Source organism: Macrotis lagotis, chromosome 1 (genome assembly GCF_037893015.1).
Source record: "Macrotis lagotis isolate mMagLag1 chromosome 1, bilby.v1.9.chrom.fasta, whole genome shotgun sequence".
NCBI lineage: Eukaryota > Metazoa > Chordata > Mammalia > Peramelemorphia > Peramelidae > Macrotis > Macrotis lagotis.
Genome location: NC_133658.1, coordinates 345577939 through 345593776, shown reverse-complemented (window position 1 = coordinate 345593776; position 15838 = coordinate 345577939). Strand labels below are relative to the sequence as shown.

General features: G+C 38.5%; 1 protein-coding gene across 1 annotated transcript; it reads left to right on the top strand.

Moving 5' to 3' along the window:
• The first annotated feature begins 9 nt into the window (after positions 1 to 9).
• Positions 10 to 14419, top strand: LOC141498498 (uncharacterized). Its single transcript, XM_074201737.1, has 9 exons — positions 10 to 113; positions 2618 to 3972; positions 5626 to 5758; positions 7267 to 7365; positions 9405 to 9542; positions 11440 to 11509; positions 11903 to 11966; positions 12638 to 12712; positions 14304 to 14419. Exons 1-8 carry the CDS (start codon positions 10 to 12, stop codon positions 12670 to 12672), a joined length of 1998 nt encoding a protein of 665 aa, XP_074057838.1. The 3' UTR covers positions 12673 to 12712; positions 14304 to 14419.
• Positions 14420 to 15838: the final 1419 nt, after the last annotated feature.

Genomic DNA, 15838 nt, shown 5'->3' with positions numbered 1-15838 from the left:
AGAGTAGAAATGAAGAGAATGCATAATCCAGATATAGTAAAGAAATATAAAGGTCCAGAATGCAAATCCAAGGAAGAAGAAAGTGAAGAAGAAAAGTTTAAATGGACCAGAAAGTGAATAAAGAGGAATAATTTGTAATTGGGATAAACATTGATTGGAGAAAGTTACATATAAAAATGTTTTTTAAAGTTTATATTTGCTCCCAGATGTATCAGGGACAATTAAAGGTCACTGAGAAGAGCAGTGACATGGTGATACCTGAACTTTAAGAAAGTTTGTTCTTTGTAAATTTTGTAAAAGATTGGGTAGAAGAGAATATCAATTAAGAGATTGTTGTAATAGTACAGGCAAATGATTATGAGGGTTAGAAATAGTGATGGTAGCTATCTAAAGAAGGTGTCACATGGGAGAGAAGTTAGGAGACAAGAGGTTTGACAACTGCTTGGCTTATGAAGTGAGGGAGAAGGAGGATATGAAAATAACACTGAGGTTTTAAACGTGAGGAGAATAAGAAGAGTGATGTGATTCACATTAGGAGAAATAGTGAAGTTTGGAAAGTGGATAGTTTTGAAGGGTTGAGACACCAAGATGTGATTCCACAGTTTAGAGGACCCCTTTCTACAAGGAGAGGGAGAGGAGAGGGAGAGGAGAGAGAGAGGAGAGGGAGAGGGAGGGAGAGGAGAGGAGAGGGAGAGGAGAGATCATTATCGATAATGTGCTAGTGTGACTGCCTTTCTATATTCTTTAGTAAGGTCATTTAAACTTGTTCAATAGACCAACTCTCCTACTAACAGGTAGTATGACCCTAATCAAGTTTCTTAATCTCTCTGGGACCTTTTCTTCCTTTTCAAAAGCAGGTAGACTAGAGACCAAGCAGTCAGGGGCACAATGGATAGAGTGCCAAGGCTGGAGTCAAGAAGACCTGAGTGTAGCCCTGGGTAATTCGCTTGATCTCTGTTTGCCTCACTTTTCTCAACTGTAACATAGGAATAGGAATAGGAATAGTATCTACCTCACAGGTGATTGCTAAGTGTCAAATGAGATAATATCTATAAAACATTTAACACAATGCCAACCAAAAGCAGATCCCCTATAAATGCTTTTTTCCTTCTCTTCCCTTCCTCTCCCTCTAGAGGATCTTGATGATTTCTTAAATGGAGCATTCGAGGTGCTAAAATCATTTAATAATAGAGATAAATTTTGGAAAGAGACAGCATGGTTTAGTTGGATAGAGCTGTCTGAAATTCAAGAATACCTGAATTCAAGGCCTGCTTCTAACTTATTTTAGCTTGGTGATCCTGGACAAGCTACTTACCCTCTCAGTGGCCCCAGGCAACTCCCTATTACTGCTTTTTGAATTTAGGGGTGATCAATTTGGTAGTAAAATCACATATTCAATCAAAATATCATGAAACTGTTGAGTTTAGAATTGACTCAATGTGGTTATTTCCAATATAAACTAAATTTTCTGTTTTATTAAATTGTCTAATCAACATACTCAATTAACTGTTTTGATTGAAGCCTGAATATTTGCTGAGTATTATAAAAAATAAAACCAAAAGCATTAGGCTATGTCATGGTTTTCCAGGCACTTAGTGGGTCTACTTTGGGAATCAGAGAATATTAAAGCTAAGTTGAATGTAAAATTTCAGAGCTGGAAGGAGTCTTAGAATTATAGAAAAGATAATAAATGAGTAGCATAATTAAGGTTGGCAGTCTGTCTTGCTAAGGTCCATTCCAGAGTTCTTTGCCTTATACTATGCTGCCTTTCTGAATGCATAGCTCTAAGGATAATGTGACCTCAGAAGAACTAGAAAAGTTTCAAAGGAGATGGGTACCTAGTATACTAGAAGGGACTATCAGGGAATTAATAAAATGTAGTTTTAGGGAAAAGAAGCAAAAGAAATGATATCTTGTACTGCAAATAACAACCTCAAAGATTTTTAGAAACAAAAAAGTATTAATTGAAGAAAAACTTGAAATAAATCCAATGGTTACCACAAGTTGAGTATATGTAAGACTCAGATTTAACCTAGGAAGAAATAATGCCCTGCCCCTCATAATCCTTTAAACACATATTTTGGGAACACAGAAGAAAAATACCATCCTTAGCTAAAGAGTTCATGGAATGAAGTACCAGATTTCTTCTCTTACCTATTCACTTGTCTATAAATTTTCCTTTCCTGAAAGGAAGAAAAAGTGAGAATATTTAAGTAATAGTGACCATTACAAGCAAGTCTGGAAGGAAAATTTTACCTTCCCTTCATGTTTAATTTAAATGATTATCTGAAATGTTGATTTATTCTTTTAATATTAGGTATGAAGGTCCTTCTAATTTTGGGCCTCATGTTCTTTGGTGGCCTGTTCACACAAAGTTTGGCCCAGCAGGAAACCTCTAACCCCGTCCAGTCACCAGCAGTCCCAGAAAAATCATTTGCAGAAAAAATTGCCTCATTCTATAACTTGTGGTTAAAATTTACAAACGACGTACGGGAACTATTCCAAACAAATCGTCAGACAGAAGCTCCAACAGTTACCCCAACAGAAGCACCAACAGCTGCCCCAACAGAAGCACTAACAGAGGCCCCAACAGATGTCCCATCAGTTGCCCCAACAGAAGCATCCACAGATGCCCCAGTAGAAGTACCATCAGCTGCCCCAACAGAGGCACCAACAGATGCCCCAACAGAGGCCCCAACAGATGCCCCATCAGTTGCCCCAACAGAAGCACCCACAGATGCCCCAGTAGAGGTACCATCAGCTGCCCCAACAGAGGCACCAACAGATGCCCCAACAGAGGCACCAACAGATGCCCCAACAGAGGCACCAACAGATGCCCCAACAGAGGCCCCAACAGAAGCACCAACAGAGGCCCCAACAGATGCCCCATCAGCTGCCCCAACAGAAGCACCAACAGATGCCCCATCAGCTGCCCCAACAGAAGCACCAACAGATGCCCCAACAGCTGTCCCAACAGAAGCACCAACAGAGGCCCCAACAGATGTGTTGCCCCAACAGAAACACCCACAGATGCCCCAGTAGAAGTACCATCAGCTGCCCCAACAGAGGCACCAACAGATGCCCCAACAGAGGCACCAACAGATGCCCCAACAGAGGCACCAACAGATGCCCCAACAGAGGCCCCAACAGAAGCACCAACAGAGGCCCCAACAGATGCCCCATCAGCTGCCCCAACAGAAGCACCAACAGATGCCCCATCAGCTGCCCCAACAGAAGCACCAACAGATGTCCCAACAGAAGCACCAACAGAGGCCCCAACAGATGTCCCATCAGTTGCCCCAACAGAAACACCCACAGATGCCCCAGTAGAAGTACCATCAGCTGCCCCAACAGAGGCACCAACAGATGCCCCAACAGAGGCCCCAACAGATGCCCCAACAGAGGCCCCAACAGATGTCCCATCAGTTGCCCCAACAGAAGCACCCACAGATGCCCCAGTAGAGGTACCATCAGCTGCCCCAACAGAGGCACCAACAGATGCCCCAACAGATGCCCCAGTAGAGGTACCATCAGCTGCCCCAACAGAGGCACCAACAGATGCCCCAACAGAGGCACCAACAGATGCCCCAACAGAAGCACCAACAGAAGCATCATCAGCTGCCCCAACAGAAGCACCAACAGATGCCCCAACAGAGGCACCAACAGAAGCACCATCAGCTGCCCCAACAGAAGCACCAACAGATGCCCCAACAGAAGTACCATCAGCTGCCCCAACAGAGACACCAACAGATGCCCCAACAGAGGCACCAACAGAAGCACCAACAGATGCCCCAACAGAAGCACCAACAGATGCCCCAACAGAGGCACCAACAGAAGCACCATCAGCTGCCCCAACAGAAGCACCCATAATAGCTTCCACAACAACATCTCAGACAGGATTGACAACTCATTCCACAAAACCAACAACTCAGAAAGTTCCTCTTACAAAACCATTGTTATCTTTTGCTCAGAGTAAGTTCTTCTTTGATCCAAGCCCCAAACTTTTCCAGGATATCCCTAATCTGAAATAGAAATTCCACTGGGAGGAAGGGTGATAGTATGTTCTGGACTGTAGGAGATGATAATGTGTAGAGTGGCTACCCCTTTGAGGTCAATTAGGTATAGAAAGAGAGAGTATACCATTCTAGAATATGCAATCTTGACAATGCATTCCTTTCCCAAAATTTTATAAGCATTTCCAGTAGGGAGGGACCTTAAACTATTCCCACTAATAATTCCCAGGATTGTGTCTATAGTCACCAAGTAATGACAATGTAATAAACTACTAGCATAGGTTTGGACCCAGATAATTTTGACTGGGCTAACTAGAACTTGTGTGATTTTAAATTATTTGTTATTTCCCCACTTGGGTCTTAGTACCTCACCCATTACATGAAGGGACTGTGCTATAGAGACAATTTGGTGAAATAAAAAGACCAGTAATTTGAATCACTGGATAATATCTTTTTAATACAATTTACTCTCTGTGTGATCTTGAGCAAGTCATGATCAATTCCTTATCAATATGATAAGGTGAGCATGTTATTCATTCAGCCTGTGACCCTAGGAATTATTATGAATGGAAATGAGGATGTTTCCTATTCCCTTCATAACTACTTTTGTCTGAGGGGAGTAAGGAAAAGGCAAATACCTAAACGTGTGTGAGAATACTTGGCCTCCAAGTTTGATGCTGACAGAACTGGAAAGTAGAACCAGGTCCCAAGAACCTGAGAGAGACATTATGTCTGATGGTAGTTAAGGGTTATCAAACAGCAACCAGCCTACATCTCCAGCTGAATATGATCGAATGTAATTTTAGAAGGGACCTGAAATAATTGAATGAGACAAGAAAGGCTCTAGAGTCCAAATTCATCAATAGAGAGATGAAGAAACTCAGGCCTTAGAGATTTGTAAAAACTTGTCCTGAGTCACATAAGGAGTAAGTTATCACAGGTGGGATTGAAAGCCAAGTTTTCTGACTCCCAAGTTTGCACTCTTTCTAATGAGCTATACCCTTGCTCTCCATTAATGAGTGATCTTAGTCAAGTAGAAGAGATGTCACTGGTCTTTCGAATGGCAATTCTGAGCAGTCAGGGAAATCTCCTTATTCTTTCTAAATCTCTCTTTGAAGAGCTCTCTCCTCTTTGTAGTGTCCTAGGTATTCTGGAGAAATCAACTTGGCAGGTTCCTTAATATTGAAATTTGATCCTTATTCATTTGTATTTTAAAGGATGACATTTCAGACAATGGTTCAATGTCTGGAACAAAAAGAGGTGGGAAGAATTTGATATAGGATTTGGAGGTGCTGCTGTTTTGGGTTTGAAGAAGTTCTGTTCAGATAGGAATGATTTTCCAAAGCTATGAAGATAACTCTTGGTAGGTCACTATACCTCTTAATGGAAGAGACCAACTTATTTATAAATTATTAGTCCAGTCTCCTCACTGTGCTTATAAGAAAACTGGTATCCAAAAGGGGAACTTATCATATGGGTGGGCAGTAACAAAGCAAAGTTGTGATTTGAACCTGAACCCTCTGACTCCAAATCCATAACAGTGTCATGACATCAAACTTTCCATCTTCCTCATTATGAATAAGGTCTCAAAACCCCTTTTCTCCCCCCACAGGTATACAGAGGACCTTGATGGGAATGCATTTGGGAAATGTTTGTCAAGAACGTTTCAAAAAAATAGTGATGGACCCACCAACCAATATTAAAAATTTAGTTAAACCAGTGAAGAAAGAGTTATTATCTGTTTTGTGAGTACTCCCCTTGCTTAAAAAGTTGGTCTCAAATCCACATGCAAAAATCAGACATACTGAGGTGGTGGCAAAGATTTAGATAATGTCAGTAAAGTGTATAGAGGACTAGTTAGATAGGGTGAAGGGGGACATATGTTGGGAACTTTGTAGGAAAGAGATTTAGAAGATGGACCTTTCTGCTTCTTTAGTGAAAATCATGTGGTGGAGATACAGGAGTGGGATGGAAAAAGGATATGATGAGGCGGGAGAGATAACAACCAAGGTGGGGGCTCCAAACAGAGGTTTAAATTTGCATATAAGAGCAGAGAAGGAATCTTAGATTTAAAAAATACTCTCTCTCTCTCTCTATATATATATATACATATATATATGTATGTATATATATATATATATATATATATATATATATATATACATACCCTATTGTAGAAGCTATGATAAAAAGGAATGCAATGACCTTTGAAAGACTTAACCTGGAGATACATGAGGGTGCTCCAAGAGCACAAAGCAAAAAATAGAGCAAAAACAATGATTCTTTTCTCCATTGCTCCTTGTCCATTGCCTGGACAAATCACTCCTTCAGAGTCTGGTTGGATCTTCATCTTAGAGAACCCAGCTGTATTCTTGTTTAGGCTTTGTGTAAATGAGCTACAAAATTTTCTTATAGCTTAGCTGATATTTCTGTAGAGTCTACTGAGTTCCTTCTGCCCTGAACAAGACTGGCTTGGCTACCATGTCTCCCCCACCCACAAATATACACTGTGAACTCCCTAAAGGCAGAAAATGAGGTTTGACCTTCTCTGTTACTCCCACCCCCACAGTGCCTTCCTAGTAGCTGGACCCAGAGCAAAAGATCATAAGCAGTTGATTGATGAATTCATTGATAATCAAAACATATGCGGAAGGTAATAGAGTTAATGATAAAAGGGAGGTGCTGCTGCTACTCAGATGTCAGAAAACTATAGAAGACAAGACTAATATAGAGGAATGAGCCTTGGATAATAATTGTGATCCAATTCCTTTTGTATCACTGTATCTAGAAGATTAGCTAAATTATTATTAGCTAATAATTAAATTAGCTAAATTCTAAACCTGTGTAAACCTAAACCAGAAACCTGTTTCCCTTGTCATGAAAAGGGACATCAGATGTCCTGTCATTCATGGCTCTCACTGATTTATGTACCCAGAATAAAATTTCATGACTATCTGGTCACATCTCCATGGGACAGTATTGCAGATTAGAAAGGACATGGAGACCAGAATCTTCTCATTCCCTCAAATCATGCCTCCATTTCCCATGATTGTCAAACTCTTTCAATTACAGAGCTAGAAGGATCAATCAAATTGAAGGTGAAAATGGCTTCCCTGCCCTTACAGGCTAGATAAAGAGGAAAGGGATTTGGAGATGGTTTAGTTTGGGATTCAAGATACATTGACACAAGTTTAAGATCTTTAAACAATATTATTTGTAAACATTTCTCCTTCAATGTGACTTCTCTGTGCAGGATATATCTATCACCATTCAAAATTGGTGTTCAACAAAGTAAAGATATGCGTCAGCTCTCAACTTTCAATCCTATGTCTTTGAAAGCATCCATAAAAACGTGAGTGATTCATGGTAACTTTAAAAGCTCTATTTAGTGACATTAGATGTATGGGGGGGGGCAAAAGAGAGATTATTACAAGATGGAACCAGATCCCCACAATTCCAGTGTTTTGTGAGCTTATCTAATGTAAGAAAGATGATGAGTAGGCATGGGAAAGGAAATAGAGGAAAGCAACCCATTACTCCATTGTAGCTCCCCTGGATCTTTGACACACTGTATACATAGTTCTGTCCCTGAATGACTATGGACACCAGTCATGGACAGCCCTGAGAGAAGTAAAAGTCTTCCCTTTATGGACATAGTATTTCTTTTTCTAGTCTTTTCCTGCCTAGATTTCCACTCTCTTCATGACTAGAAGCTCCACCTTACAACCAGAGACAACAGATCTTTTTCTGACTTTCTAATCTTTTAGGGCACTCCCATAGATCCATTGATACAATTCTGAGGCAGTAGGAACTGACCTTCAGTTTCTGATTTACCAGTTCTGACAAGTGTGAATAATCATACTCATCTGACCTTTTCAGAATTATTGGGAGTGAAGTGCTTCATAAATTGTGAATAACCAGAGAAGAATGAAGAATTATTGTTATTTATATTATTCCTATGAGATAATTTTTCTTATCTTTTAAAAAAACTTTTACAAAGTGACACTTTGCTTTAATATTTACTCTAGAAGAGATGTACAAATATTCCCCACCCTGAAAAACACTGGTGGCACACAATTCCCTAAACTAATTCAATCAAAAGTGATTCCATATTTAGCAAAGTTTCTAATCTCATTTAGTTCATATCCAAATGTGATGTTGCTTTTAAAGGAATTCCATTTAGGGGTGGCTAGGTGGCACAGTGGATAAAGCACCTGCCCTGGAGTCAAGAGTACCTGGGTTCAAATCCCATCACACTTAATAATTACCTAGATGTGTGGCCTTGGGCAAGCCACTTAACCCCATTTGCCTTGCAAAAAAAAAAAAAAACTAAAAAAAAAAAAGAATTCCATTCTCTACTATCATTGAAATGGGTTCCAAAAGTTGTTTCTTGTTCTTCAGAACACTCATGCTGAGCTGCCTTCAAAAAAAGCCATGGACTTCCAGACTCTTGGCATTCAGGATTCTAAATGGTTTACTCCCTTGATCTTTATTTTTTAAAGTTTTTAATTGCTTTAATTTGCCAATAGCCACCTGCTTATTTCTCCCACCTCAACTCCTAACCTTCAATTAAGAATACAAGAAAAAAACATATGTATTCAATCAAAGTAAATTTTCACATAGGTCATGATAAAAATAATGTCTCCTACATTTTTGATGAGATTTTTTGATGAGATTCAGATGGAAATTATTAAAAAGATTTTCTTCTTTTATATTATTCTGAAGACCATTCATGAGGATATGATATTCTTCATAGGCATTCTTTGTTAGGAGTATTACTGTTCCTCATCTCATTCTACTATATTGTCATAATGATAAATCATTTTACATCATATTGTGCATCAGGGTTTGAGATTGATTGTATATCTTTATTAACTGGTTGAAGGGGAGGGAGCACAATATGGAGAAGTGTTTGTTTTGTATAAGTGAATAATTTGTTTATCCTTTCTGTGCCCCTGTTTTCTTCCTGTAAAATGGAGGCAATAATGCCTGGTCTATTCAGTGTTAAAATCTCTTATGAAAATGAAATGAAGCAATGTGCAAGAAAGCATTTTGGAAAGGAAGAGGTGATTAGAAAGACCATTTACAATGAGGACATATCCTGGGTTCAGTTTTCCATTTATCCTCCTCCCTTATTATTTACAATCCTCTTAGTGACTAGAATCTCCTGAAAAACAGCTTGAGACTACTGCTCTTTTCTGACATTAACATTAGAATTTTTACAGAAATTCATTTACACAATTTTGGGACAGAAGTGGCTAAGCCTCACTTTCCTGTTCTGTCAAATATGGATCATATTTGTGTAAAAAGTGTATTCCTCTATACATTTCCATGATGGGATGATTCTGTAAATAACAACTTTTTTCTCCTAACCATATCCTTTTTCTCTAGACCTGCTGGACTAATTAAGGCTGAGGTACACCTTAACAGCAAATGTGACATCAGAGCTAGAATGGAAAAGAAAAGAAAGCCTCAACTGCTCCTTCACAGTTGTGAAACTAACCTTAGACTTATTAAATCTAATAAAATGTGAGTAATCAAAGAGGTCTAAAGTTCCTATGATAGAAGTGAATTTCCATGTTTGGCACAGATGGTTGTTTAATACTATTCCTTTGACCCACAGGAGTACATTGTCCAAAAAAAAAAAAGGATGGAACACTGTCCTGAATCACTGAAAACCTGAGTTTACTTGATATGTGTGACCTAAAATCACATTTCATTGTATGGTTAGGAGATAGGTCTCCACTAGTTCAGTTAAGGAAAGCTTCCATTAAGAAGTATAGACTATGAATTATGACATGGGAGAATTAGGGAAAGAGGTAAGATATATTGAGTATGGTGATATGACTGAGTGAATGACATGAGCCAGACTAGGGAACAAGGACTGAGATGAGAGCTTTCAAATATGGGATGGAGAATTTATAATCCAAATGATATATTTATATCCACAGGGGACTGAAAGGACAGTGTAAGGGGAGGTGGGGGGGTAGGGAGAGATGGACAAAAGCAGCTGTTCTTTGAATTGATGGAAAGGTCTGGGATAGTGAAAAAAAGGATGAATTAAAAGTCATAATCCCTGGAGTCTTCATCACAGCTCTATCATTTCCTTTCCATTGAAACTCATATTTCTGCAAGCCAATTTTGCCTTGTAACATAGCTATTGTGAACATTCTGAATTAAGTCAAATAAAAAAAAGTGCTTTATCACTACCTAGGTCTTCCTAAATCTGAAAGATTGTTATTAGCATACATGGATTTGCCTTTCTTACTTTCTTCTTCAGTATGAGAGGGGCAGCTAGGTGGTACAATGAATAGAGCACTAGTCCTGGAATCAGGAAGACTTGAGTTCAAATCCAGCCTCAGACACTGAATAATTACCTAGCTATGTGATCTTAGGCAAGTCGCTTAACCACATTGCCTTAAATAAATAAAATTAATGGAAAAAAGAAATGAATATTAGCTACCTACTATTAGGTAGTGAGGGGAGAAGGGGGAAGGGGGGACAGAACACAGTAGGCACTTCATAGACATTTGTTGAACTTAAGAAGAATAAAGTTTATCTGGAATTCTGGGGCTGGAGTTTTCAACTTCTGGGAAAATCATTCTGTTATATAGCTGGGGAGGTCAGCTCTTCAGACCTCTCAACCCCAAAAACAGGAGAGACCTATCTCCTCATCTTTACAATGAAGTTTTACATGATTCTAGGTCATAGATGGCAAATAAATCCAAGTCACTAGTGATTCAGGACAGAGTTGCATCCTTTTTTATGCCAATGTACTGGAGTAGGTCAAAGTTATAGTTCTTCTAATTATCTATGAGTTCATGGCTGAATTATTTAACCTCACCTGTAAAAAGAAAGTGTGGGGAGGGGGTTGTGATCAAATTTAATTCAAGTTAACAGTAACTCATTAAGCCTCTTCTATATTTCAGGGCTTGACTTGGACTAAATAATCCTGACTATCCTTTATAATTTTAAAACCCTTTTATAAATATTTCTAGTTATGCAAAACAATTTTCCTTATTAGCCATGTTCCCCCAAAAAATCAACAAAGAATTAAATAGAAATAAATATGCTTCAGTCTACCCTCTGAATTTATCAGTTCTCTATCTAGAGATGGATAGTATGTTTTATTATGAGTCTATGGGAGATACGTTAGACCATTATGTGGATCAGCATTACTAAGTCTTTCATAGTTGATTATCTTTGCAATATTGGTGTTCCTGTGTAGATTGTCCTCTCAGTTCTAGTCATTTCACTTTGCATTAGTTCATACAGGTTTCAAAGTTTTTCTGAAACCATACCCTTCATTATTTCTTACAGTATTGTAGTATTCTGTCACATTCACGTACCATAAGTTTTCTTTGCCTCCACAAAAAGAACTACTAGAAATATTTTTGTACATATGCCTTTTTCCTCTTTCTTTCAGACCATACAAGCAAATGTATCAAATTATGAATAGCCTAAAAATGATTTTACCTCTTGCGATGAATCAAGAAGTAAGTGTGGAGATACAATTCCTTCTGGGTACATAAAGTCAAATTACTAAGTCTAGCCAATACAAAAAGATCCAAATTTCCAGTTCAAAGCCTGGGGAACTGACCTATGTTTGGTGTCTGGCTTGCTATGTGAACTTGGATGATCCTTTTCTCCTCTTTAAAATATGGAGTTTTGGAAAATATGATATCTATAATTCTTTCTAGTTTGGGCATTCATTTTTTGGGCTAAGTCTTCTTTATGAGGTCAGATTGAGTAAGCATTCCTAAGTATTTTGGGACCATAGGTCAACTCCAAGATCAGATATCTCTGGTAGTGATTGCTCTTGGAATCTTCCCCGATGGCCTCACATTCATTCATTCACCCTCCCCCCCCCCCCCGTATTTATGTTTCAGCTCCACCGTTTGATGAAGCCCTCCTTAAAGTCAGTAGAACCTAGACTCCAAAATTTCTTGGCTTGTAAGTACATACTCTCAGCAATCTCTCACCTCCACCTACAAGTGACTGAGTTTTCCAGGCCATTTATATTTTTTGCCATTGTTACCCTAGAGGTTTAAGTAGTTCAAGAAGAACAAATAGATGCCTTGGTTGCTAAATGTTAAATTCTGCTTCTAATTCTAATCTGGAATCATCCCCCATGAAATGACTGAGTACTAAGTCAAAGTTACTTGGAATTCCTAGGGAATCCCTGGCTCAGAGGTGCTACTCTTCTCATACCCAATGGCCTGGGCACAGCCCATGGTATACATTGGTCCTTGCTATGGTACTAGGTTAATACCTGCTCTCTAGTATTATGCCTTACTCAGAATTGAATGATTGATGCATTGAATAGATGAATGAAAGCATCAGTCAATGAAGTGAGTACATAAATAAATAAATTTGGGGGATGCTAACACCCCAACCAGATAGAAATCTCTCCAACCACATCTTATATATCTTTTCTCTGGTGAAGTCAAGCTACCTTTCATTAAAGCCATCAAACAGAATGAATAGCAGTGTCCCTCAGTTTCTCTTCTAGTGCTCTTTAGTCCTATTCTCCATGTTCCAAAATTATAATTTTTTGAGTGGAAGTCACCAAAAGTATCTCTAATTTTTATTGACTACCAATTTTGAGACACATTCCCTTTTAGGGCACCTACTCAAGGGGCGTCAGATTCATTACTAAGTCTTCAATGAAAGGACAGCAAGCTTTTCCTCACAAACAGGTAAGTACAATATTTTCCTTTGTTTACCAAGTTAACAGAGAATTTTTCTGGAACAGGAGAATTCTTGAATCTAAAATGTCAAATCCTAGAATCTGGATCAAAGCATACAAGAGTCCCAAAGTTACATAGGATCTCAAAAAAAGATACCAGATCAACATTCACCAATCTCATGGTCTAAAATACTTTCAATAGATGAAAATTTGAGACTTGGATATTGGAGGGGAGAAAAATGAAATAAAAGGCAAGATCAAAATGGCTTTTTTTTAAAAAAATAGATATTTCTCCTTCCCCTTGGCCTCAGTTTCCCTTTACAATTTAATATTGCTATTCTGGGAAGTGTTTAGGTCAAAGGTAAAATAAAAACAACACATATCATGAGCCATTCAAGGATTCTATTTAGAATGAACACTGAAGTAGGAATCAGTGAAATACAATATCAATATGTGTGTGATCCCTGCATAGAAGGAGTCCTTGACACCTTTCTGGGCCCCAAGAAACTCCTTAGAAATATAAGTTTGGCTAGGCGCCTTTGGGTCTGAAAATAATCTGACAGGACCCAAATGCTTGACTCTGGAACTCACAGATATACCCTAAATTTGTCTAAGATTCACAAAGCACCTTTGTTAGCCTAATTATCTTGCTGTATCTATAAAATCCCAGCTTCCTCCCAGGACTGCCTGCCCTTCTCCAGATATGGCTGGAACCATAAGATACTAAATTTCACTCCCTCAAACCTGTGGGAAGCCCGTGAATATGTGACTCCCTCTGTCTTGGGAAACATGTTCAGATATAACACAAAGATCCTGACCCTTTCCAATTTTCTAGTCCTCTATCTATACTGAACCATATGTTTATATATGTTTGTAGTAGTATGACAAGAAAATATATCTAACTGTTGTCTTTGTTTCTGTATCCTGCTTACTCTTAGTACCATCCCACCAAAACACTATAAAAACCCTATCCCCTGAAAACTCAGGTACTGTCTGATGTGTGTACTCTTCATCCCCAGGCAGTCCCTGGGAAATTAAAGATCTCCAAACTTATCAAATTTTGGTCTCCATCTCCCTCTTTGGGTTCAGCATCAGGAGGCCTTGATTCTAATCCTGGCTCTATCCTTACCTGGCTATGTGACTTTGGGGAAAGATGAATCTCAGTTTCTTACTTGTAAACTCAGTAGGCTGGACTACATGTTCTTAATGAATCTTTCTAGCTCTTATGCTCTATGTTCTAGTGTGTTTTCTCAAGGCTCAACTAGTTCTACCATTCTAACAAAGTATTCTAGGTATGTATGTGTGGCTGCCCTGATTCTGATTCCTGAAATTGTTTTTAATCTCATTAGGTTCTGTGCTCACTTTGAGGACAGATGGGTAGTATCTGGGTAGAAATCTGGCAGAAATTGTGGATGGAGTTAGGGGACAATGTAAACAAGAATCAAGACTTCTACTTTCAGTTTTTGGCCAGAGGAAGAAGATGATAATCTCCTATGCTGAATTTTTCTCCTGCTTCTCTCATCCTACTTGAAGAATCTCGAGATCAGAGGACAAATTCCTGGATTCAGTGTCAAATAAGATGCAATGTTTTCACTTTGCAGGGATCTTCATGGCATTCTTTTCCTGAGTTTGGAGTCTCTTTCCACACATGAATTTTCTCTGGATAACATTTTCCTTCCTCCTGATATCTTTGACAATAAACTACTTACTCTCTCAATATTAATGGAGTGATCATTGTTTCTTCACCCTACCACCAATCTAATTCCCTCAAGTTAGTGATAATTAGTTCTCTGTGTGTGTGTGTGTATGTGTGTGTGTGATAGTAAAGCTCGCAAAAGTAGGATCTGAGCCCAGACAGGAGTCCACTGAATGTGCTTAGTTCATTGGACTTAGTAAGTTAAGGGTAGTGGCCAATGTAAAGATCATCCATAACATTAATAACTCCAAAAGCAAATTTATTTTATGAAGAGCATATTGCATAAATGTTTAGTTGAAGTAATCTAGTGGCAAGAAATTATATGAGTTGAGTGGCTAAGAAACTCAGAGGAAATCAAGTGACTTCAGAGGTCAGAATAGCAGAAGTGGAGAAAAAGATATTGAATCAGAGACTGGATTTATTTGCAGAAAGAGATTAACCTCAAAATACAATAATTATAGCAACACACACCTAGAAAATATCAAGCGTATTGTAAAGAAAAAAGTTTCTAAGTGATGATGGCAGAGAAAAAGAACAAAAGTGACTGTAGGGAATTAGAAGAATGCCAACTCTTTGACCTGACCCCATTTATCTAGTGTTCTGTTCTAGGGAAAAATAAATAATCAGTCTAGGAGAGGGTGTCAAAAGATATGGCATCTTCAGGAAAAAGCTAAGCTTTAGTGAACACCTGAAATTAAGAGAATGTGAGAAAAAGAGATCTAGGATAGAGGGCATATGTATCCTGCAAAGGATGGCTTCTGAGAACACAGTTCCCTTAGGAAGAACCAAGGAGCATGATACAGGGAAGAGTTATGTGGTAGATAATTATTTTTTTTTATTTAAGTCAATGGGGTTAAAAGCGACTTGCCCAAGGTCACACAGCTAGGTAATTATTAAGTGTCTGAGGCTAGATCCAAACCCAGGTCCTCCCAACTCCAGGGCCAGTGTTCTATCTACTGTGCCACCTAGCTGCCCCCTATGTGGTAGACAATTAATAACTGAGAAAAAAATTTAAGCTATATAACTTAATAGCAAAATAGGCATAATAAATCAGTCAATAGATCCCTCAGTCAGTCCAAAGACCTTGAATACAGAGACAGATATTTATATAATAAAAACAGTCAGGAACAAAAATGTAGAGAGAAGGTAGGAAGTTGACTGAGCTCTCCCCAGTTTCCCCTCAGAAAAATCAAGAAGAATATGAAATAGTCTCAAGCCCAAAAAGTCCTCTTGGAAGAACTTAAAAAGGATACTAAAAATCAAATAAAAGAGATAGAAGAAAAATTGGGAAGAGAAAAATGAGAGATATGTGGAAGAATTGTGAAAAAAGTCAACAATTTAGAAAAAGAAGCACAAAAATAGACTGAAGAAAACAACTTTTAAGGAAGAAAACTATATCTTGCTCAAAGGTACCATGGGCAAAGAAGTAAGATTAATACT

Excerpts from the sequence above, each read along its gene's own strand:
- LOC141498498 (XM_074201737.1), top strand. The coding sequence starts at position 10 with ATGAAGAGAATGCATAATCCAGATATAGTAAAGAAATATAAAGGTCCA. Across the intron at positions 5,759-7,266 it reads AAAGAGTTATTATCTGTTTT|GATATATCTATCACCATTCA; the intron begins GTGAGTACTCCC and ends TTCTCTGTGCAG. Across the intron at positions 11,510-11,902 it reads CTCTTGCGATGAATCAAGAA|CTCCACCGTTTGATGAAGCC; the intron begins GTAAGTGTGGAG and ends TTTATGTTTCAG.